General features: G+C 38.9%; 1 protein-coding gene across 6 annotated transcripts in view; it reads left to right on the forward strand.

The window, feature by feature from the left end:
- Positions 1–23,215, forward strand: part of MAP7D1 (MAP7 domain containing 1) — a 63,228-nt gene extending 40,013 nt beyond the window's left edge. For 2 of the 6 annotated variants that reach the window (XM_075264506.1, XM_075264509.1), the window contains 16 exons: positions 155–223; positions 2,087–2,250; positions 3,805–3,919; positions 4,402–4,512; positions 9,947–10,069; positions 10,155–10,294; positions 10,502–10,635; positions 10,714–11,021; positions 11,101–11,323; positions 13,293–13,485; positions 16,750–16,854; positions 18,188–18,232; positions 19,018–19,081; positions 19,638–19,737; positions 21,048–21,265; positions 22,705–23,215. In XM_075264506.1, coding sequence (XP_075120607.1) covers positions 155–223; positions 2,087–2,250; positions 3,805–3,919; positions 4,402–4,512; positions 9,947–10,069; positions 10,155–10,294; positions 10,502–10,635; positions 10,714–11,021; positions 11,101–11,323; positions 13,293–13,485; positions 16,750–16,854; positions 18,188–18,232; positions 19,018–19,081; positions 19,638–19,737; positions 21,048–21,265; positions 22,705–22,715 — 2,123 coding nt within the window. In that variant the 3' untranslated portion in view covers positions 22,716–23,215. The remainder of the gene's footprint in view (positions 1–154; positions 224–2,086; positions 2,251–3,804; positions 3,920–4,401; positions 4,513–9,946; positions 10,070–10,154; positions 10,295–10,501; positions 10,636–10,713; positions 11,022–11,100; positions 11,324–13,292; positions 13,486–16,749; positions 16,855–18,187; positions 18,233–19,017; positions 19,082–19,637; positions 19,738–21,047; positions 21,266–22,704) is intronic. The other 4 variants (XM_075264507.1, XM_075264508.1, XM_075264510.1 and 1 more) reach the window with 4 other exon arrangements.
- Positions 23,216–23,983: the final 768 nt, after the last annotated feature.

Here is a 23,983-nt window from a genome sequence, read left to right on the forward strand (position 1 = left end):
GACTATTCTGTACCTATACTGTATTATTTTTGATTATAATTATTTGTTATTCTCCTTGCTAGTGTTTTAAGCATTATTTGCCCTTTTCTATGGTACAATAAGCTTTCACAGACTATCTAAATATACTGGAACCTATGTTTGAATTCCCTCACAGATACCCAGAAAGCAGAGCAACGGCAGAAGCAAGCTAAGGAAAGGAGAGAAGAAAGGGCCAAGTATCTGGGTGAGGTTTTTTGGGAGAATTGCAGTAGATCTTTTATTTGTGGAGTGTAAACAGCACAGTGTTTGTTATTATCCCTGTGTCATGCTAGAGGCTTCGTCTCACCCATCAGAACTCTTGAAATTTGCCCTTGCCGGAAAAGCTCACAAGTCAGACACATGAATATTTCATTCGTAGAGGAGGCTAAACAGCATAAATATTTCACTTCTCTCAAACAAATCAAGAAGCAGAGATCTTGGGTTTTCAATCTGGACTCATTTTGCATTTTTGCAGTTTTCTCTTCAGTCAACTGTTATTTATAGTGACTGCATATGGCTTCTTATTTGTACTTAATCCAAAATGACAGATTTGGGCGCTCTTCACATTAAGATTTCATCATCAATATTACTAATCCGTTTTACACGTTCAAAAAAAAAAAAGATGCTAAAAATGAATGGAAACTGATGACTATCAGTATCTGTCTGGTTTATTTTGTGGGACTTTTTTTGTGGTATGTCCTACTTTTCTTTTCTACAGAAACTGTTTTGTTTTTAATGGATGGTCAGTTGATCAGTTTTCAGATTGATGGATGATCAGTTTTTTGTATCTGAAAAATTGATGATGAAAATGTGATGTGAACTGCCCGTTATGTAAGTAGATGAGAAACAAAAATGGAAATTCCCTAAAAAGTAGAACATTGCAAAAAAATATTGTGGTACTTGTTAAGATAAGCTCCAGGCTTGTGAATTCATATAGCTTTATATAAGAAATCTGCTATAGCAAAAAAATTTTTTATGGAAGTATGCCAGTGCCCAGAGTGAATATTTCCCATACAGTGTGAGGATGTCACTCCTGGTTATTCTCTGATGGAGGATGACTAATAACTAATAACTCGTGTTCTGAATTTTAAGGTGCTGAGCTGGGTCAGAAAGATATAGCAACTTGATATATCTCAATGCATTGCACTGTAATCTTTTGCTGGTGCAAGGAAGTTGATACTTAGGGTAATATGATTTTAGATTTACTAGTCTGACTCACAAGTTTATTTTATTCATCATCAAACAGTCTTTACTAAAATATCTATGGCAAAAACCTGTTTTCCTTGTGTCAGCTTTGTTACATGGCACAGCATGTGGTTGTTAAGTAGTGAGATCAGATATACTGGTTTGCTTGTTTCTAATACCAAGCAGTGGGCACGCCAGTGTTTCAGTGAAGGGTGGATAGTCTAACTCTCTGGAATACTGCCAAAGCTTGTGAGATTGCCGGATTACAGATATTGATCAGATTCTTTATATTGTTTTTATGTCAGGCCATAAGCATTGATCTAAACCTACTGCAGAAGTTTAAGGCGGTGCCCCGCGCATCTCTGCAGTCCCCAATGTCACCCTGCAGATGCCAGAGGATGAAGGAATAGAAGAGGCTCTTTGTATAGACATCTCTGCACTATACAATGCAGAATGAATGATGCTTTCTGCTTGGTGTGGGGCTTTGTTTTGCGTCAGGGTGAATGACCTGCTGTTGTGACTTATTCCAGTTACACGTAAAGAAAAATACATGAAAAAAGTTGACCTCCCCATAGTACAAAATGGTTACTTACCCACTTATACCAAGAATTAACTGTAATTACTATTTTTATTTCAATGGTCTACAGATTCTGTGACAGAACATCAGCTTCAGCCATAGAAAATAAATGATATCCATCATTCTGCTGGAGGATTTGCAATAAAATGACAGAAAATGTAAATTCCCAATTTGAAATTTAGCTGGATACAAAAACAGTATATTGAATATATTTCTAGCAAATTGCATTCAGCCTAGCCATAGTGCTGATCATATTAACCTGCAGCCACTAGTATAGTACTAACCCAACTCTCTACTTGTCTCCAGCTGCCAAGAAGAATGTGTGGCTGGAGAAAGAGGAAAAGGCAAAACAGCTTAGGGAGAAACAAATACAAGACCGGAGAAAGAAGCTGGAAGAACAGAGGCTCAAGGCAGAGAGGAAACGGGTCATACTGGAAGAAAGACAAAGGTTAAAGTATGAGAAAAATAAGGTATGTCTATGTAAGCATGGAGCTGGCTTCTTTTCCATTGTATTTCAGCCCTACTTGTACATCCTTTAAGTTACCGAATACATTTTTACTTCAAGTACCAGATTAAGTATCAATAACCAACACGAGAACACCCAGACCTTATTTTTATATACAGTTGTATTTTTGATGAATGTGTACAACAGATTACAAATGGATCAATAATTGTGTATGGAGCAGTTCACACAACTGTCTTTCCAAAATCTGTGTGGAAAAAACTGCATACTGCACTATACACAGACTTGTCAGCAGACATATGGAGTGTACAGACATAAAAAAAAAAAAATTGTCCATTTTTTATCGGATGATTTATATGAGTATTTGTATAAACGTTCCATTTAAGGGGTTGTCCAGGCAAAAATGGTCAACCCTTTTAAAATTTAAATTAACTGGGGCAGTAAAAAAAATAAAAAGCATACTTGCCTGTTCTCGTTGCTCGAATCATTTTCAAGTGCCATGAGGCATTTGCAGAGGCCCTAAGGTGCCAGTGTGGTGGGGAGCACTAAGAAGTGAGACATTTTGGAATCTCCAAACATTATTTGTATGTGTATAATCCAATGTATAATATTATGTCATGGCGTGGGAAGGGGTTAAAGAGAACCTGTCACCAAGACTCAAAAGTCCAATGACTTGCCTTATCTGATGTCACCCTGAGCATTAATCTGTTGTGTTTATCCAAATCATTTTAACTGTTCCTAAGTCTATTAAAGATGTTGTCCGCTTTAAGACCAATATTAAGAGACAGAGGTTATTGTTTGTGTAATAAAAAGATATCCAATTTTCCAATTTACTTTCTGCATCAATTCCTCACGGTTTTCAAGATCTCTGCTTGCTGTCAGTAGATAAAAATCAGTCCATGGTCATGTTATGGACACACAGGTACACAGCACGTTACCAGGCAGATGACTAATTACTGTTCTGTGACTATAACTGTACACTGAGTGTCCATCACATGACCATGGACTGATTTTTATCTACTGACAGCAAGCAGAGATTTGGAAACCTGTGAAGAATTGATACAGAAAGTATATTGGAAAACTGTACAAATTTTTATTATACCAACAATAAGATTTGTCTTTTCAATATTGGTCTGAAAGTGGCCAACCCCTTCCCGACATCCGCCATAATAATATTATATTATTTATTATGCTTACTTATATAGCGCCATCATATTCCGCAGCGCTTTACAGATATTGTCAGTCACTGTCCCATATCAGTATACATACATTCCATATCAGTATGTCTTTGGTGTGTGGGAAGAAACCAGAGTACCCGGAGGAAACCCATTCAAACATGGGGAGAACATACAAACTCCTTGCAGAAGTTGCCCTTGGCAGTATTTGAACCCAGGACTCCAGCGCTGCAAGGCTGCAGTGCTAACCACTGAGCCACCGTGCTGCCCATAATAATATGAACAATATTGTCATTAGAAACTGTAATCCCAATATTTAAAAAATTATCTGAAATGTACTCCATCTCTATGTGTGTTTCTGACCATATTACATTGTCACTTCTTAGGAGAAATATGAGGCAGCAGTCAACCGTGCCACAAAAAAGACCTGGGCAGAGATACGCCAACAGCGATGGTCATGGGCGGGTGCTTTGAACCAGAATTCTCCAGGACATAAAGGAGGTAAATAATAACTTTAATGTGTTTTTTTTGTATTTTAGATATTTATATCTATATCTCTGACATAGAGATTAGACTTTTTAGCAGATCCCATCATTCTTCTGGGTTTCAACAACAATCTCATGTCTTTATGGGCTGTCTTCCCTTCTCCCAAAGTCTGATGTTAGGGAAACAAAAGAATTGGACAGGTTGGATTTTATTGTTTTTCCTGGAGATAATTTGGCCAGCGACAGGTGGAAGCTGCATATCCTCTGCTTTATTAAAACATAACATTTGCATTGAGATGAGCCATACGTGCATGTTAATGAGGGAGCCTGAATTTAGAGCTATTCGATGAATGGCCGTTTGGCTGATTGCTTTGTAATGTCAGCAGACAGCTACACTCCTGTTGTGATGTGCATGTCGATCCTGGGGCTATACATTTATTTACTTATCAGATACTTATTGTACTGTGCTGTGTTTTTCTTGTTTCTCCTAAACTTTAGCTGTAAATAGATGCTCAGTGTCTGCAGTAAACCTTCCCAGGCATGTAGACTCAATAATCAACAAGCGATTATCTAAATCTTCTGCCACCTTGTGGAACTCACCAAACAGAAGTAAGTGTTGTGGAAGTTTTCTAATTATATCCCGTGTCGGCTCATCCTCATCTGTGTAGCGGAACAGCAGACCTTGCATAATTCTGACATCTTATACATCAGCATGCCTTGGAATTTACAGTGCGGTTTAAATTAGAGGTTTCTTTCTTGAAGATCACAAAGAAGTTGAGGTATTACAGCAGGACATCTGCTTTAGATTGGGCAGACGTTTTTGGGAGAAGTTTCTTAATGGCCTGCTCGTGTACACAAATGAAAAAGACTGTATATAAGCTGCTGCTCAAAGACCCTTGAGACTCTGGATTGCTTTCTGTTTCTCTGGAATGTAGCTAGTTACCAGATCTGGCCTTCCAAATATTTCCAGGGCGGATAGCAGAGGAGGAAGTCTGATCATTGCGGAACCATGAAGTTTCTGGCCTGTCCTTTCTTTTGTAAACATATGGCTGTACTAACCTCTGATCTGAAGACATTGTTTTGAAATGAAAAAACTTCTGTAGTGTTGGTGATACATTTATAAAATACACTTCAAGCCTAGGTCATGTTTTCACAATGACTATAGACTGTTATGCCGGGCAAGGCAGGGTTGGGCTAATTTTTGGAACAAGTATTTTAGGAACAAGTTTTGTCGTTTACAAAATGTATACATTTCTCATACAACAAACCTTAGGCTGAAGGGAGCTGGTCATTAGGTACTAAGTATCAGGTTTTCATTCTAAACATATTTATTGATACTGGGAATGCACCTCTTTATTAAGCATACATTAAAAAGGTTTTTCTAACAGAGTTTAAAGCATAACTAAACTTTTGGACAACTTTTGATTTATGGCAGTATTAGTGTCATTAATAAGTTATGTAAAATACTTTAACAAATTTTGGATCCTTTCTGTGAAATTCTGCATTGTTTTCTCCCTTTCTCTTGCTTCTATATTTTTCCTGCCTCTAGTGCTGTACAGTCAGAGGGGGCGTTCCTTACTGCTCACTCATGACGCTGTGTGGTGAGGAGCACACCCCAGTACTAGTCTGTGGACATGTATTTCCGGGAAGGGGTAGGGTGCTGCTCAGCGTCATGGGTGGGCGGTAAGGAACGCCCCCTTTGACTGTACAGCACTTTGGACTCTACTGTCAGAAACGGCACCGATAGCTCTTCACCAGGGGCACATAATGGGAAAGCCTAATTCAGCGCACTGTCTGCTTTCTAGCGGTGTATAATATTGCATGTGCCCAAGGACCTGAAAAGTCCTCTTAACCCTTACGTACTATCATAGTGTCTATCATACACCAATATCATACACATATTATTATGATAGACACGATGATAGTACTTAAGGGTTAAATGTTACTGTGTATGGGAGCAAAGCATAGAGAAAATAAGGGGGAGGATCACTTCAAATAGTCATATCTCTGACATTATAAAATGAACAAACTTGCTTTTTATGTCATATGAAAGATGAGATTCTCTGCAGTGCCATCTGAATTATTTTCAGAGATATCACTGGCTGAAAATACAGTCAGCATTAGAATATTTATCTGCAGCTCTATAATATACAGTCATGGCCAAAAGTTTTGAGAATGACACAAATCTTCTATTCTCACATGATCTGCTGCCCTCTGGTTTTTATGTTCGTTTGTCAGATGTTTTTATCACATACAGAAATAGAATTACAATCGTATTATGAGTAACAAAAGCTTATATTGACAGTTAGAATGAGTTAATGCAGCAAGCCAATATTTGCAGTGTTGACCCTTCTTCTTCAGGACCTCTGCAATTCTCCCTGCCATGCTCTCAATCAACTTCTGGACCAAATCCTGACTGATAGCAGTCCATTCTTGCACAATCAATGCTTGCATTTTGTCAGAATTTGTAGGTTTTTGTTTGTCCACCCGTCTTTTGATGATTGACTACAAGTTCTCAATGGGATTAAGATCTGGGGAGTTTCCAGGCCATGGACCCAAAATCTCTATGTTTTGTTCCCTGAGCCATTTAGTTATCACCTTTGCTTTATGGCAAGGTGCTCCATCATGCTGGAAAAGGCATTGTTGATCGCCAAACTGCTCTTGGACGGTTGGGAGAAGTTGATCTTGGAGAAAATTCTGGTACCATTCTTTATTCATGGCTGTGTTTTTAGGCAAGACTGTGAGAGAGCCGATTCCCTTGGCTGAGAAGCAACCCCACACATGAATGGTTTCAGGATGCTTTACAGTTGGCATGAGACAAGACTGGTGGTAGCGCTCACCTCGTCTTCTCCGAATAAGCTGTTTTCCAGATGTCCCAAACAATCGAAAAGGGGATTCATCAGAGAAAATGACTTTACCCCAGTCCTCAGCAGTCCACTCCCTGTACCTTTTGCAGAATATCAGTCTGTCCCTGATGTTTTTTCTGGAGAGAAGTGGCTTCTTTGCTGCCCTCCTTGAGACCAGGCCTTGCTCCAAGAGTCTCCGCCTCACAGTGCGTGCAGATGCACTCACACCTGCCTGCTGCCATTCCTGAGCAAGCTCTGCACTGCTGGTAGCCCGATCCCGCAGCTGAAACACTTTTAAGAGATGGTCCTGGCGCTTGCTGGTCTTTCTTGGGTGCCCTGGAGCCTTTTTGCCAACAATGGAACCTCTCTCCTTGAAGTTCTTGATGATGCGATAGATTGTTGACTGAGGTGCAATCTTTCTAGCTGTGATACTCTTCCCTGTTAGGCCATTTTTGTGCAGTGCAATGATGACTGCACGTGTTTCTTTAGAGATAACCATGGTTAACAGAAGAGAAACAATGATGCCAAGCACCAGCCTCCTTTTAAAGTGTCCAGTGGTGTCATTCTTAGTTAATCATGACAGATTGATCTCCAGCCCTGTCCTCATCAACACCCACACCTGTGTTAATGGAGCAAGCACTGAAACGATGTTAGCTGGTCCTTTTATGGCAGGGCTGCAATGATTTTGAAATGTGTTTTGGGGGATAAAGTTCATTTTCTAGGCAAATATTGACTTTGCAAGTAATTGCTGTTAAGCTGATCACTCTTTATAACATTCTGGAGTATGCAAATTGCCATTAGGAAAACTGAAGCAGTAGACTTTGTAAAAATTACTATTTGTATCATTCTCAAAACTTTTGGCCATGACTTTATATGATATAAAAATCCCAATTCCCACTGCGTTTTCAACCCATATCATCTCTGGAATCTTTTCTTTCATATGACACAAAAAGCAAGTTTGAATGTTTTATAATGTCTGAGAGATAACTATTTGAAGCGACCCTCCCTACCCTCATTTTTTTCTACATATTACACAGTCTATATTCCATACACAGTAACATTCAGTAAGAGGCAGAAACAGCTCTCAATACATATGCAAGAGAGAGTGAAAAAATTGCCGGATTTCACAGAAGGAAGGCAAAATTTGCTTAAAAGTATTTTAAAAGAATGTAATGATCTACCAGAAAATTAAAAGTTGTACACAAGTTAAGTTAAACTTTAAGTCCAGTTAAGAGTACTAGTTCAAGTAGTGATCAGGTGTCAATGGCCATCCTTTCACTTTTTGTCTAGAATAATTTATTCAGATACATCAGATGTTCTCTGAGTCAGGGATATCACACAGAAAAAGGCAGCCTATGTGGTTTGTTCTTTGTGATTTGAAGAATTATTTTGAGCAGAGGGATGAGCCTTGAACCTTGGATCCCAACTTGAGTTAAAAGATCATTTATGGTTTTCTGAGTATTTTAGCTTTACTGGAAACTATTTATTGTATACTTTAAAGAGGATCTGTCTCCGTTGTTTGATTCTCCATGTTCGCCTGATCTTCCTTTTAAAATCTATCCACCCTTTTAAAAGATATGGCCCCTGGAAGATTACCGTACATGCAAACTAGCTCTTATTCTCTAAGTGGGCAGTAACCTTATGTTTTTCTATGAGAAAATATTCCTGCCCAATTGGAGAATCCGTGCTAGTTTACATATGAAGAGCTCAACGGAAAAATGGCCTAAGTCCAAAAATCAATATTGTGAGAAAAAGGAAATTTAAAGTTTTAGCCTAAAGCAAACGGGCATTATTGTGGAATATATCTATCCAATGTAATCAGCTAATGAACACCGTTAATCCTAATCATAAATTGTATTATTTATTAAAAAAATTGCAGCTTCATGTATAAATATTATTTATTTAATATTATTAATTAATTACTACTATTATTAAACGATGAAGAAGAATAATTACCTGCCTCCCTTTTCGGCGCTAAATATGTGCAAAAGTCGATTTAGAGCCTTTTAAACAATAAGACAAAGTTTTTACACTAATATAAACAACAGACCGGAAGTCACGATTTCAATGAAAAAATGACCAACGAGAGTGAAGTAAGTTTGTATTGGACTTAGGCCATTATTCCATTGAATGTAAATTCTTTTGCATTGAAATATATGGACTTAGGTAATTAATCCTAGGTACCTTGTAAACCCAATGCATAGAACGAGGTACAAAGAAGCTTTCTAGGTAATAATTTGAAATATGACAAAATGTGGACTTAGGCCATTTTTCCGTTGAGCTCTTCATATAATCGTCCAGGGGCCATATCTTTTGAATGGGTGTACATTTTAAAAAGAACACCACCAAATAGATCAGGGGAACCGTGAGAATCAAATGGTGTATGCAATTGAGCATTTTGTACTCGTTAACGGACGTTCTTAAAGTTTGTTTTGTTTTATGTATAATGGGATGTATTGATTTCCAGTGACGACCATTATTAGGGTCCACTTGTGCCAATTTAAAACTTATTTTAAAAGTTTTTTTTTTTTTTTTTTTTTTTTTTTTAATTTTTTTTGTTAATATCTACAACAATATATATGTTTAAATAATATAGATTTTCATACTGGCCACCAGAAGGTTAACATTGCTTGCTTGCCAGCTGTTCTGTTTAGGCTGGGACAGAATGCACAGCATTATATTTTTGTCAAGAGAAGGCGGAGTGGTTTTACTGCTGGATGCCTAGATAATGGAGGATAGCCACACTAAGCATTCAGACAGTGCTCCTTATGTATCTTCCCTATCACTCTCTGGAAAAGGGGGCTGTACTACACTACATCATGGAAGCAAATAGTATTTGGCATTTCTCTGAAGTTTAATGTCCATTTATTTAATTTACTGCTATGCACATACTCCCTGCTGTAGTGTCTGTACAGTCGGCATGTTTTTACTCTAATATTGCCAAAAATAAAGAAATGGCTACACTTTAATAAACAATACTAATCAGTGAAGCTAATCTGCATGATATATGTCATATATACATTCTTGTGGGTTTTGTTTTTTGTTAAACCCTGCTATCATTTAAATACAAAAAAGTAGTGGTAAAACATTTCACACAGAGCATTTTTCTTGGTATTACCAGTCAATATTGCTTTTACTATTCACTGTTGCCATTCCTTCCATTTATATGCTATGTTGACCTGCTTATCTCTTGGCAGACAGGAGTTTGCAGCTGAGCCCATGGGAGAGCAGTATTGTTGATCGTCTGATGACACCCACCTTGTCCTTCTTAGCACGGAGCCGCAGTGCAGCAACGCTCCCTGGTAACAGCAGAGACTTGAGTAAGAGTTGGAGTGGTTGTGTTTCTGCAGCTACAGAGTGATCAGACATTTTTCTTGATTCTTGCATTTCTCATATGTTTAATAGGTTCCCTTGTATGTCCCCGTTCCGCCTCAGCAAGTCCTCTCACACCATGTAATAATCACAAGCATCGCTGCTCTGAACGCCGTAAAACCACAGCTGGCAGTCCTGACATAACACCCAGGAAAAGGAGTGATTCCTCCCCGGTAAGTAGCATCCTCCTGTCGGAGGCTTCGTTCTAGTTAGAACACAGGAAGGCAATACAATTACATTTTGTTTCAGGCCATATGTGATCCCTTTAAGGTACTTCAAAATCATTTGCCCTTACCATGTTACAGCCTGTAGAACTGAAGGATATTTAATATGTGTTTCCTGAAATATTCAAGGCTTAATTGATAGTTTCTGATACTTAGAAAAAGAAAGAGAAGAAGGAGAAAGACAGAGAAAATGAACGTGAAAGGAGTGCTCTAAGTAGGGAGCGTATACTTAAGAAACGCCAATCCCTTCCAGCAACTATGAGTCGTGTATCAACCACATCAGACAAAAGGTGGGTTTAAAGCTGAGGGAGAATCCACACTTTTGTCCACTTGGAATATGTTTGTAATAGTGTTTCTCCTTCTCACAGCTTGAAGTCTAAAAATCGCCCATCCTCTCCGTCTACCCCTACCAAACGCCCAGTTTCACCCTTTCCAAGTCAAACAGCGCAATTAACACCAAAACAGTCTTCTCCAAAGGGTGCCCAGGTGACACCCAAGTCAAAAACCAAGACTGAGAAATTGAAGGAAGAAAAGACCCCTGGCAAGGTCAGAGAGAAGAAAGCAGAATATAAGGTTGACAAAGAGAGACAACCATCTCCTGCGCCTCAGCTAGAGGAAACAACGAAGGCACAGGAGACACAAGAAAGTGCCTGTTCTAGTACAGCACCAAATGCAGGTTTGTACACCATAGCTAGAACTCTAAATTCATCTTAAATGTGTGATATTCTGTTGATATTGTCCTTTTCATATTCCAGACTCTTCAGGTGCAGTATCAAGTGTCAGTTCTCCTGCTCAAGTCCTTATGCCTGTTTCAGCTGCGGTGAACACTCCCTCTTCAGCTCCCTCTCCAAGCAAGCCAATGGCTGGCACAACTGATAAGGAGGAAGCTGCTCGCCTACTGGCAGAGAAGAGACGACAGGCCAGGGAGCAGAGAGAGCGAGAGGAACAGGAAAAGAGGGAGCGAGAAGAACAACAAAGGTAGACATAATTAACTTTCTGAGGGTGGGATGCAACCACCGGCTCCATTATCTCGTATACATTCATATAGTTGTGCTGTGGTTTGCTATATGGAGAAGAACAACTGCCAGTCCTGTGATGGACAAAAATGTCTTTTCTGACTAATGGAACTTTTTCTGCCTGCCAGAAATGTATTGGAAGCGCATACAATACAGGGATTTTTATATCCACACTTGCATTGTGGATATGGTGGCATATCCATCATGTCCAAGTGTGAAAATTATATTACATTACTACATATAGATAGGCCTCTTTACTTAAAGGGAATCTATCATTTTCAATAAGCATTTTTAACTAAACATATCTTTGCATGGCCTTTAGAAAGGTTATTCCAGGGATAAATTTTATTCTTTTATTGGAATGAGCCCAATTTTAGTGATATGCAAATTAGCCAGCACGGAGCACTAGAAGCCTTCTAACTATTCCTTGAGGACCGCATCATCATCATCATCATCATAATCAGCCTTCCCTTTCTCTGCAGTGCTCAAGCAACAGTTAGAAGACTTCTGGTGCTCCGTGCTGGCTAATTTGCATATCAATAAAACTGGGCTCATTCCAAAACACCAGCGCCGATGAGAGAATAAAATGTATCCCTGGAATAACCTTTCTAAAGGCAATGCAAAGATATGTTTAGTTAAAAATGCCTATTGCCAATGATAGATTCCCTTTAAGGAGGTATTCTCATCTCATGGGGAGATGGCTTGTCTGTATGCCACCACTTCATGATCAGGGAGTATTTGACTTGTGGGCCTTAACTGATCCTTTAAGATAGGAAACTCCCATTCTTATGCTCTCTGTATAAGAGCATAAAGTGTTGTTAGTGGGGGGGGGGGAAACTACTTGGGCTACATGCACAGCATGTGTGTCGTGTACAGGTCGGTGAAAAACAGAGCGGATGACACATGGATGGCTCTTGAAAATACTTTCCAAAAAGTGTAATACACAAGGAGTTTATTAATACCGCCCTACATTTACATTTACAGGTGCATGTTTTACACACCAAAAGCGCATATATGTGTCCAAACAATATCTGCATGTAGATTAAATTAGTGGTTAAATTGTATTTGCAGAATATAAGGCCGGTTCACATCTGCATTCCGGGAATCCGCTTGGGGACACCCCGAACAGAAATTTCTACACATTAAAAAGCAGTTACCTAAGGACTATTCCATAGACTATAATGGGATCCGTGTGATTTCCACACGAATCATGCAGAGAGAGAAAAGTGCTCCTTGCAGGACTTTTCTCTCCGTCGTTTCGTGCGGAAATTGAGCAGAAACCACACAGACTCCATTATAGTCTAAGGGGTCTGCGGGTTTTCCAGGTAAATGCTTTTTAATGTGTATAGGTTTCCATTCAGGGGGTCCCCAAGTGGACTCCCAAACAGAGATCTGAATGCATATGTGAATTGGGCCTAACACTAACTTGTGGAATAACTAGGGCCTCTTAGATTGGCCTAATATTGGTGCTTTATTGCTAATGTATTATGAACACAACCTGTGAAGATCCTTCAGTTCACAATACTGCAGTTATTGTCAGAACTCTGTAGGGACTGTACTCACAAGTGCAAAAAAATACCCACTATTACATCTGAAAGTTGCAAAATACTAGTTTTATTTTTTATGGCAACAGTCTTTCTGACCAAAATCATCAAGTAATTGATACAGAAAGTAGATTGGAAAATTGTACAATTTTTCATTATACAAACCATAATATTTGTCTCTTAATTTTGGGTGAAACTGGCCAACCCCTTTGTTTTGTATTTATTGTACCTGGTAAATCTTTCTAGTGTCATTGAGCCAAAGCATCTTATCCAGTAATCTGCGACCTGCTACTGGTTCTTATATATTGCCCATCAGTATTTTTTTAAAATATTTTTGTACTGTAGTTGAATAGATGTTTACTCATCAGAAATTTTTGCCAACTTTAGACGAGAAAGAGAAGAGCGAGCACTACGAGAGGCTGAGGAAAGACTCCAGAGAGAGGCTGAAGCCCGTCGTCTGGAGGAGCAGAGAAGGCAAGCAGAGGAGGAGAGACGTCAACAGGAAGAGGAAGAACAGCGGAAGGCTGCAGAGGAAAAAGCCAGGGCTGAGCAAGAGGAGATGGAGAGACTACAGAAACAAGTGAGATAACAGTACAACATTGTATAGTCATGTGCCAGATCTTTAAACACTTTTTTTGAATTTTGTGTTAGTTTTACTGACACTTATTTTTGGAGCCCCATTTTCATGTAAAGAATCATTTTATTCATTGTCTAATGTGTATGTGTTTTACTATTTATTTTTATCTCTGATCTAGAGAAATACCGTAGGGTCATTTGAACTTTTATATGTGTAACTTTTTTTTTTTTTTTAATTCTGACCCAGTGACTATGGCCTGAAATCTGCCACAATAGTATAGTGTATGTTGGGAAAGGGTTAAAGGGAACCTGTCAGGTGTTTTTTCCACCCAAAATTGACCCAAGCATGTTCAGCTTCAAGTAATGACCATTCCTATAGTACCGCTCCCTAAGCTCCTTTTTCTAAAAAGCCAAGTTCTAAGTTTTTAAAACCTTATATTTTCATATGCAAATTTATATTAACTTGTCACGGGGTTGGGAGCAGTTTCATCTAGTCATGCAAACTAAATCTGACTTATCTCTCACCTTTCAGGCCTCAGGCTAATATCCTATGGCCAGTGTATGAATTAACGAAATGAGTGCATGAATAGATATTATTATTGTTTATTTATATAGCACCATTAATCCCATGGTGCTTTACATTTGGGGGTTACATACAATACACAAAATATACAGGTACATATCATACTAACAGTGATCGGCTGGCACAGTGGGGTAGAGGGCCCTGCCCGCGAGGGCTTACAATCTATGAGGGAAGGGGATAAAGCTGTCCCACCCCTATGGCTAGTTAAAGAGCAACTTTCATGTCCTCATCAATGTGCATTTTATATACCGCTAGAAAGCTGACAGTACGCTGAATTTAGCACACTGTTGATTATCCCAGTATGTGCCCCAATGCTGGAGATACCAGTGCCGTTAATTTTGACACCGATATCTCCCCACTGTCAGACTATGGTAGAGTACAGTGGGGAGGGAGGGGTGATGACTCTAGGCTGTAAGGCTTGGCCTGCTGACAGTGGGGATATACCTGTGTCGAAATTAACAGCACCGATATCTCCAGCAGCAGGGCACATACCATAAGAAGCCGACAGAGCGCTGAATTCAGTTCACTGTCTGCTTTCTAGCGGCCTATAAAACTGCACATTGATGAGGACCACTTTAAGGTAAACTTTGTATAAGACATTCTAAGGTTTTAATGACTGATAACATGTCAGCAACAGAAAGCCTATTGAAGGACATCATGATGCTGAATCAGTTTAGGCTGGAAAAACCACGTGACAAGTCCGTTTTGTAATGTAGTTATTGACGTGGATGTCCTGTTTGTTGGTCATATGACTGATCCATAACAGATCATGCAAAACATATGCAGCACTAGTCTTTGCAAATATATTTTATGTGTAGGACTGCAAAAAGGATGAGCCTTTGCTGCCCCCTGTTGTTTTTAGTGTGCATACCATATGTCTATTATCTCATTGTTTACCAACCCTCGTTGATATATTTATTTTTTTGTAATTTATGGAAAAATTGGTACTTGGTGATACCAGTTGCTGCTTTAGTAAATTATTTTATTTGTATTTTTATCTTGGTGTATTGTTAACACCCGCGTTTGGGTTTCCATTCTCCGGCTTCGCTTGGGGACCAGAAAAACGGAAACCGATCTGCTTAAAAAGCGGTACCCTGCAGACCCCATAGACTAGAATGGGGTCTGTTGGGTTTCCGCCTAAAAATTGCGGAGAGAAAAGTCCATATTGTATGCCTTTTACTGCAATAAACACAATTGCAGTTATGTTAAACTGCATACTGCATGTGAAACACACAGTAAATAATTGTATCTAAGAGATTGCATTTATTTTTTGGTACAATTTTTGATCATGTAGTACACCCATTGTGCACTGGTATATGTTTAAAGGGGTTTTCCAGGCAGAAAATGATTTTTAAATAAAGATCTGTTAGTGTTAATATTAGGATAATAAGGGTACCCAAATACCTTTAGCAGTGTTTTGAGTGATTTCTGGGGTTCTCTGGGAGCTCCTGGCATCCTCTGAATTTGTTTACATCTGCATCTTCCTGTTCTATATTTTCCCTAGCTAGCCTGCCCACTACAACCTCAGCAGCCATCCTTTAGACTCCTAGTTCTCACTCAATAACCTTCTCCATTGGCTGTAACATTGTAATCACCTACGTATCTCATCATTAGTCACACAGAGAAAGCTTCAGGAAAACAATGAATACTTCATGCTTTTTTTGGCATTTGGTAAAAAAAAAAATCTATCTATCTCATATAGATATGTACACATACATACATTCATACATAAACCGTATTATGCTGAACAGTGGCCCCTGTGCAATAAAATATGCTCCACAGTGGCCACTGCACAGTATAATGCTCCACAGTGGCCCATGCACAGTATATAATAATCCGCAATAGCCCTCACACAGTAAAATATGCTACACAGTGGTACCTGCACAGTATAATATGCTCCACAGTGGCCCCTGCACAGTATAATATGCCCCACAGTGGCTTCTGCACAGTAATATATTCTCTACCATGGCCCCTGCATAGTAAAATATGCTCCACAGTGGCCCCTGCACAGTATAATGCTCCATAGTGGCCCCTACACAGTATAATGCCCCACAGTGGCCCCTGCACAGTAAATATGATCCATAGTGGCCCCTGCATATTATAATCTTCCACATTGGCCCCTTCACATTATGATATGGATTGCGTATTCTCAGTCCATATTATGCGGCGCTACATGACTCTTTGTGACCTGACCTACAGATGTTACGGTAAAACTAAAAAAACTTTAAAAAAAAAAAGATAAATGTTATTTAGAAAGTTGGAAGGGCATGTTGGGCTTATTGTAAAAATATGTATCCCAGACAATCCCTCTAATGCAATTTACTGTACCATTATATTCCAGACTTGTGGAAAAGTATTTTTGTATCGATTAGTGAAATTAGTAATTTTTAATTACAGTTATGAGAATACATGTCTAGTATTCCAGTAATCCAGAGGTTATAAGTTGAATGGCTGGTGACCTAGCGGTGAGATGCATAGTACCATGTGCTAGATATTACCGCAGTTAAAAACCATTCATCCAGGACTATGTGCAACCAGCTTATCCAAGCTATTTAAAAATGTCACTCAATGCTATATTTAAAGAGTTCTTTTGTATGATCATAGTTTTAGATCTCTTTGCCATTTCAGACTGTTTTACAGAATGTTCTTGAAGTGTATTTACCTTCCAAACATTTATTTCTTCAGAAAGAAGAAGCAGAAGCCAAAGCTCGTGAAGAAGCAGAAAAGCAGAGACTGGAGAGGGAACAACACTTCCAGAGAGAAGAGCAGGAGCGTTTGGAGCGGAAGAAGGTACTAACTAAATCTTCTGGCTTGGTGAATTCTCTTTTTTTCATACAGGGGAGATTTGACAGCTTGACTTTGGATTTCCAGGAAATTTTGCTACATTTTTTTATTTTGATCCTTCCTTCATTTACAAGGGAAACCTTTGTTAGGTAAAGAACAACAGTGTAGATTATGGATAGGTAATAAAGTAGTGTCATATTTAAAGGGGCTCTATCAGCAAAATTTTGCTGTATGAGCCCCACATATGTGTGAATAGCCTTTAAAACGGCTATTCAGGCACAGGTAATCTTATTTTAAACCCCGCTCCCGTTTTAAAATAAAACTATAAAAACATATATGTAAATGATACCTGAAAGTGCACGCTGAGCGGTCGTGCACGATCCGACGTGATCTTCCTTTTTAAAGGCTATTCACGCATATGTGGGGCTCATACAACAAAATTTTGCTGATAGAGCCCCTTTGAAAGAAATTTCATATGAATGGGATATATAAGGCTCTTGCACTACTTACTCCTGCATGCTAATATTCGGTAAAATACTTTATTTCCACATTGCAATTGGTCTGTTTTAATTTGATCCTTAGATATTAGAACCAAAATGTTAATAAAATTATGAATATTACAGTGTGTAAAATCTGGCCATATGTTATAGATAGGTGACTGCCCTAAATACTTCATACAGATCCTGCCAACTGTCCTCTATAAAGAAGTGATTCTCAACCTGCGGTACACATACCCATGAGGGTACACACTGCAGTGAGATCCTTCCACCCCCTCCCCAATATAATGGTAGTTCATGGGGTTCACTCTGGGGGTCTCTCCAGACCCCAGAATATCACTTGTGGAGGACCAATAAAGGTTAATAAAACAGTGTTACTCACCTTCCCTGGGCTTCAGCACAAGTCCCCATCCTAATTCCAGCCTCCTGAATGACATTGGGTACCACTGAGGCCTGTGATTGGACAAGTCCCGAAGAAGATGGAGACCCTTACTGAAGCCCAAGGGAGGTGAATATTACGGTTTGTTTATTCCACTCCACATTTAAGTGATCACTGCTTTTCGTATACTCAGTTGGGACTTTTTCCCACTAAGGGGTACTTGAAAAAGGTTTAAAAATACTACTCTAAAAGATGTGACAAATTCACTGTTAATCATACATAAAACAAATTCTGTCTGCACATAGCACAGAGGTTTATGATGAATGTTAGTAAATTCCAGGTCTTCTGTAAAGTCACCTTCAGTATAATTGTAATGCTGGAATTTTTGGTTCTTGTATACAGCTAAATGAGTACTGCTCTTATTCCGAATATTCACTCACTACTTGGTCTTTGCTTATTTTAGCGGCTTGAAGAGATAATGAAAAGGACACGGAAATCAGACGCTCAGGTAAGTAGAGCAAGTAATTCCACAAGACACAATTGTTTACAATGAACAGGCCCTTTTACATTTGCAGACCATGATCACTGCCCATTGCTCCTTTGCTGCATTTAATAGCAGTAGATTATAACTATTACTACATAGCACTGTATGGGAAATAGTGAATTGATTATTGTCTGGAGGTTGCATTTGTTGGCAGCACAATATCTTGCTTACACAGGGTGACATGCTGCCAACAATGTAGCGTCTTGACTTTAGCATTAAAAATGCAGTCACCCAACAAATGAGCAAATGTGATTTTTCCCTATATGATTTTGCATATTTACACGAGCCACTTATTGAGAACAACCAGTTCTATGAGCTGCTGTTGCCAATAATTGGCACAGTACTAGGCCCTTGAAATGGGGCCTTAAAGGGATTGTCCAGTTTTAGACAGATATTGAGAGACCAATGTTATTGTTTGCATAATGAAAATTTCTACAGTTTTCCAATATACTTCTCACAGTTTTCTACATCTCTGCTTGCTGTCAGGTTTTTTTTATACAATGGATAAAGGTGTCCATCACATGACCATGGACTGACACAGGTGCACAGCTGGTTATTGTGCTGTGACCATAACAAGCTGTGCACCTCTGTGTCCATCACATGACCATGGACTGGAAGTAAGCAAAATGAATGACGGCAAGCGAAGATCTAGAAAACTGTGAGGAGGCGAAAAGTACATTGGAAAACTGTAGGACTGTTCAATATACAAACAAAAACGATATGTAATGTGAAGTTTTGAATCTTTACAGAAAAAAGAAGACAAACAAACAGTGAATGGAAAGGAGACCAAACAAGATTCTACTCCCAGCAAAGGTAATTGATAAATAGCTAACATTAAATAACCACACTTTTGATTATAAGAAACTAATATATCTTATCAAAGTCTTCATGCTCCCCTATCTATGCTAAATTACCTTTCTCTGTGAAAATCCTGCATTATCGGTTTCCAGTGGGACTGCAGGTCACATTACTCAGATGATCCATGTCTATAGAAGCCTATAGAGAATGAAGGGGAGGAGTAAGCAGAAAGTGCAGGCTTAGGCTGATGCTAGAGCTGAATAGGAACCTTCTAGTGCAATAAAAGCATTTGATTGATATTCATTCATATCAGTACTTCTATTTATATGTCCTGCATGGTCCTCACTCAGATAGCCCTACCTAATGTGTGCAGTGAAAGCTAGTCTCCTCTCACCAAACATAACATGCAAGGGGACAGACTGCTACAAACCACTTTATATAAGCCAATTGCTGACAAGAAAGTGTAACTCTTTATGTATACACCTGGCAGCTTATCCTGGAAAGTCAATGAAGCTACAGGGCCACTTCACATTAAATGTAATCTATTCATCTCTTCCTATGGTGTTTGCAGAAGAAGCAGAATCATCAAAGGTAATCATGAAGATCGAGCTGCCAGAGAAGAAAGTTGTAAGAATACAGGACAAAATGACAGCACCTGACTTACCTCAGGGGTAAGTGCACGCAGTAATTGGTTACTTGTTTAAGACCAGTAACTAATCCCTTACTTACACTACAAAATAGTAACTAACCAAACTCTCTCCTTGGTCAGATGTAGCAGATGCTTTCCACTGCAACAGATTTTGGACAAGTGAAGCAGAACATGTACAAGATTGATGAAAAGATTCAATAGAACATATACTGTACACACACATTCATATATGAATGAGTCATTCAGCTCTTTGTAGAAATGTCTCCTTGATGTCTCAACAAAGGGCAAGAGACTTGTTTGGATAAATTAGTTTATACTGAATCTTTTCCCACAAACTTATACATCAATATGTAAACCTATATGGTATCTGTATAGAAATAACAACATAAATAAAAAAAACAAAAAGGTTCTTAATAAAATAATTTTATTAATATTACACATATCAAGAAAAAAAGAAAAGACAAAATGGTTAAAAGCAATTAAAAAGAATTGCATCGAAAATGCCAGTGGAGGTCGCAGGGTCACATGTAAATCACAATAGACAACATATAGGAGGCAGTACTGTTTCTGTATTATGCCCATTAATTAAATAGATGTGCATCTATTTCATGCCCATATGGTGTGGGTGATGAAAATAATCATAAGTATATGGGGTCACCCAACTAAAGCAAAATCAAATATGATAAAGTATAGTGAAGTAAGTATCAATCACATATAGATGATATCATATGGGAGAAGGAGTACATATAACTGTTGTACAAAGAGTAAAACACATCAAAGCCTGACTACATAGCATAACCAAATTTAAATTAACTCCTTGTGGAGTATGCTTACCACTGCGACCTCCACCCAGAGCCCCCACATGTGTTTTGTACCCTGCTTCGTCATCAATATGCTCCGCTCCTTTTTGCTCTATAGCATGCTGCTTGCAAGCTGGACAGCATTTTTCTTGGGATGGGTTTCCTATGCAGGGAGAAATGAGTTTTACCAGTGCATATTCCCTGCACCAGACTTGGAGCCCCAATTAATAACTTTGCAGAGCACAGCACAGGTAGCTTGAAGTCTTGTACCTCTGCTGATGCAGCAACTCTTGGTCAAATTATCAACTCCACTGTACTCTATGGACATATAGAGAGTGGAGTCAGAGAGCCAGTGCAGCAGCAGCAGCAGCTCAGTGACTTCTGGTATACTACTTTGCTCTGCAAATATACTCCTCATCACTCTAGGGGACCAGCCTAGCTCCATTGATGATCCCTTTAACATATGTATTTATGCGTTTATCTGTTTTTGTACAACCATAGCATGCAGGCTAATGTATTTTATTTTACCTAGGCAACCTGGACACATAGTGAATGGGGTGCAACCCACTAAACAGGAAAATGGATTCTCCTCAAAAGATTCATCCCCTGCATTTGAGGAGGTGATAACATTATCTGAAATTAGCAGTTCTAATGGAGATAAAGTTATTCCTCCCGCAGAACCCATTATTGCTTTTGGAAGCAAAGATAGTTTCATAAAAAATTCAACTGTCCAGGCACCTCAAATAACAGGTAAGGAAGTCAACGCTTATGTAATCCTGCAAATTCTAAGACTATATTGACATTAAATTTTAGCCATAAAGTGTAATGTATTTTTAAAGAAATTCTACCATTTAAAACTTTTTTTTAATTCTCATTGACACGTTGGAATAGCCTTAAGAAAGGCTATTCTTTTCCTACCTATAGATGTCTTCTTTGTCCTGTCATTCGGTAAAAAATCCATTTTTTTGTCAGTATATAAATGAGTTCGCTCACAGCACTGCGGGCGGGCCCCAGCACTCAAACAGCACTGGGGACGTCCCCAATGCTGCAAGAGAACTCTCTCCAGTGGTGCCTCCATCTTCGTCAGAAATGGCCTCTTCATCTTCTTCTTCTGGCACTGGGGTTACACTTATATGCTCTGTACTCCATAGAACTAGTGTGACCCCAGCGCCGGAAGAAGAAGATGAAGAGGACGTTCCAGAAGAAGAAGGGGTGCTGGAGAGAGTTCTCTCGCAGCATTGAGAGCTGGGGCCCGCCCCCAGTGCTGTGAGAGAACTCATTTGCATACCGATGAAAAACAGATTTTTAACCGAACGGCGGGGCGAAGAGGACATCTAAAGGTAAGAGAAGTATAGCCTTTCTTAAGGCTATTCTGACGTGTCAACTAGAAAAAAAAGTTTTAAATGGTAGAATCCCTTTAAGGATAGAGACACTTTTGGAATGCATTTTTTTTGCATTATATTTATTTTTGGTGTAAATAAAAAAAAAAAAAAAAAGTCCAATCAGTATTTAATAAACAGTCTTATCTATTGTCTGTGGCAGCCTGCTTGTGTTATCATACATCACAGGCTGCTGTGAATATTACAGCACAAAATCTGTCAGAGCGCTCAGATGATGGCTTGGCTCATAATGTAATCCTTGCCTCTGCTCATTTAGGCCTTATTCACGTGACAGTATTTTGCATCAGTGTAAGTAAGCCAAGACCAATAGCTGGTTGAAAACACAGGTGCCAATATAGAAGTACAAAATAATTACGTGGAACTAAGGCTACAAGCTTCATTTTCATCATATTGATCAAACAGTGTGACAGACAAACCTATCCCTTAATGTACCCAATAAAAGTGGTGTAGAAGGAGCCTTAAACCCCTTGCAGATGAGTGTATGAAAGGTCAGTGTGCTATCCGGGTTTTTCCTGAATAATTTCTAGGGGCCCGTAGACATGGCCATGAATTATAATGTCCCGTGTGCGGGCCGACCGTCTGGGCCACAAAATAAAGAACAGGTCCTATTCCTGTCTGATTTTCCTGTTGTGCTTCTGTGGCTCCTATTCATTGAATGAAAGGAGACACTGGTGCACGGGTGGAACATGGATCACATTCACAGCCGGCCCAGAATATGACTTTTGCATGACATTGGATGATTTGCATTATATTAATTCTTCCCCATTTCCTCTTTCTTTTCCATTGCAGAAGTCCTATAACATTTTAAAACAATATATATCTGAGTTCCTGGACCTTCAGAAGACGGCAGAAATTGTAGGACAGATGTCATTATATTTTAATCTTTCTGCTGTTTGCTTGAAAGCAAAATGGATTTCACCATTACTGGCTCCATGAAGGGAATGTTAACCAAAACATTGGTGGTTACAACTAGAAGAGAGTAGCAGTGCCACAATCTATCTACCATTGACAAATACTGGACACTTCTTAGTGATATAATTTTTGTGTTGGTTTTTTTTTTTTTTTTTTTTCTTTTTAACATGCACCTTATATTAAAACAAGACTGACAAGGTTTAGTTCACAAGACAAGCAACTTAAAAACACAAAAAAAAAAAAAAAGAAAAAAAAGGAATATCCCAGCCATGGTTGAAAATGCGTGGATGAGCTTGCTGATGTTCCTAAATATGTAGCTATTTAATTAGAAGAGACTGCTGGGTACAATGATGTATGTGAATTCTGTAAATAAAACCTCACAGTGTTACATCGATAGTAGAATTATTCTTTGTCTCTTTGATACTGAAACGGATATAAATGGATGTGCCCAACTGCGACAGTTTTCCACAGAATACGGCATATATGTCAGAAACATGAGACCTACATTTATCTTGAATACGAGGATTCCCGATCCCCATCTCACAGATTCAATGAATTATGAGGTCGCCAAGCATAAGCTCCTCTCTCCATTTACCTCTATGGGAGTCTTGAAAGTAACAGAACAGGAAGACTTGGCTATTTTCAGAAGTCTTATAAAAGTGAATGGAGAGCTGTCCATGCAAGGCCACCCCGCCACTCATTGCAGCTGCAAGACGGGTCAGACAACCCTTATTAGCTATTATTACTAATAGCTAATTTTATATAAAGTGCTAAACTAGGTTATATACAATGCCTAAAATATGGGACTGTATAATTAGGTCTACCACTTTGACAGCCACTATATTTTTGGAATGGACTAGGGGAGTCAAATGTATGTTAAGAAATTATGGTCCATGTCCGTGCATTGCCCCTTCACATTATCTATATATGACTTGCAGAGTGTATTTGTGTGTCCGGTTTTGAAGTGACCTTTGACACTCATTTAACTGTCCAGGTATATAACAGGAGCAGAAGATATACAGTATTACTATGCCACCATGTCTGGCAGTGTATATACAGTATTACTGTAGTATTATCTCATCACCATGTCTCAGTGTATACTACAGCATTATCTTGTCATCATATGTGCTAGTGTATATGCAGTATTAATACAGAA

This window comes from Leptodactylus fuscus, chromosome 2, assembly GCF_031893055.1.
Source record: "Leptodactylus fuscus isolate aLepFus1 chromosome 2, aLepFus1.hap2, whole genome shotgun sequence".
In the NCBI taxonomy this organism is placed as follows: domain Eukaryota; kingdom Metazoa; phylum Chordata; class Amphibia; order Anura; family Leptodactylidae; genus Leptodactylus; species Leptodactylus fuscus.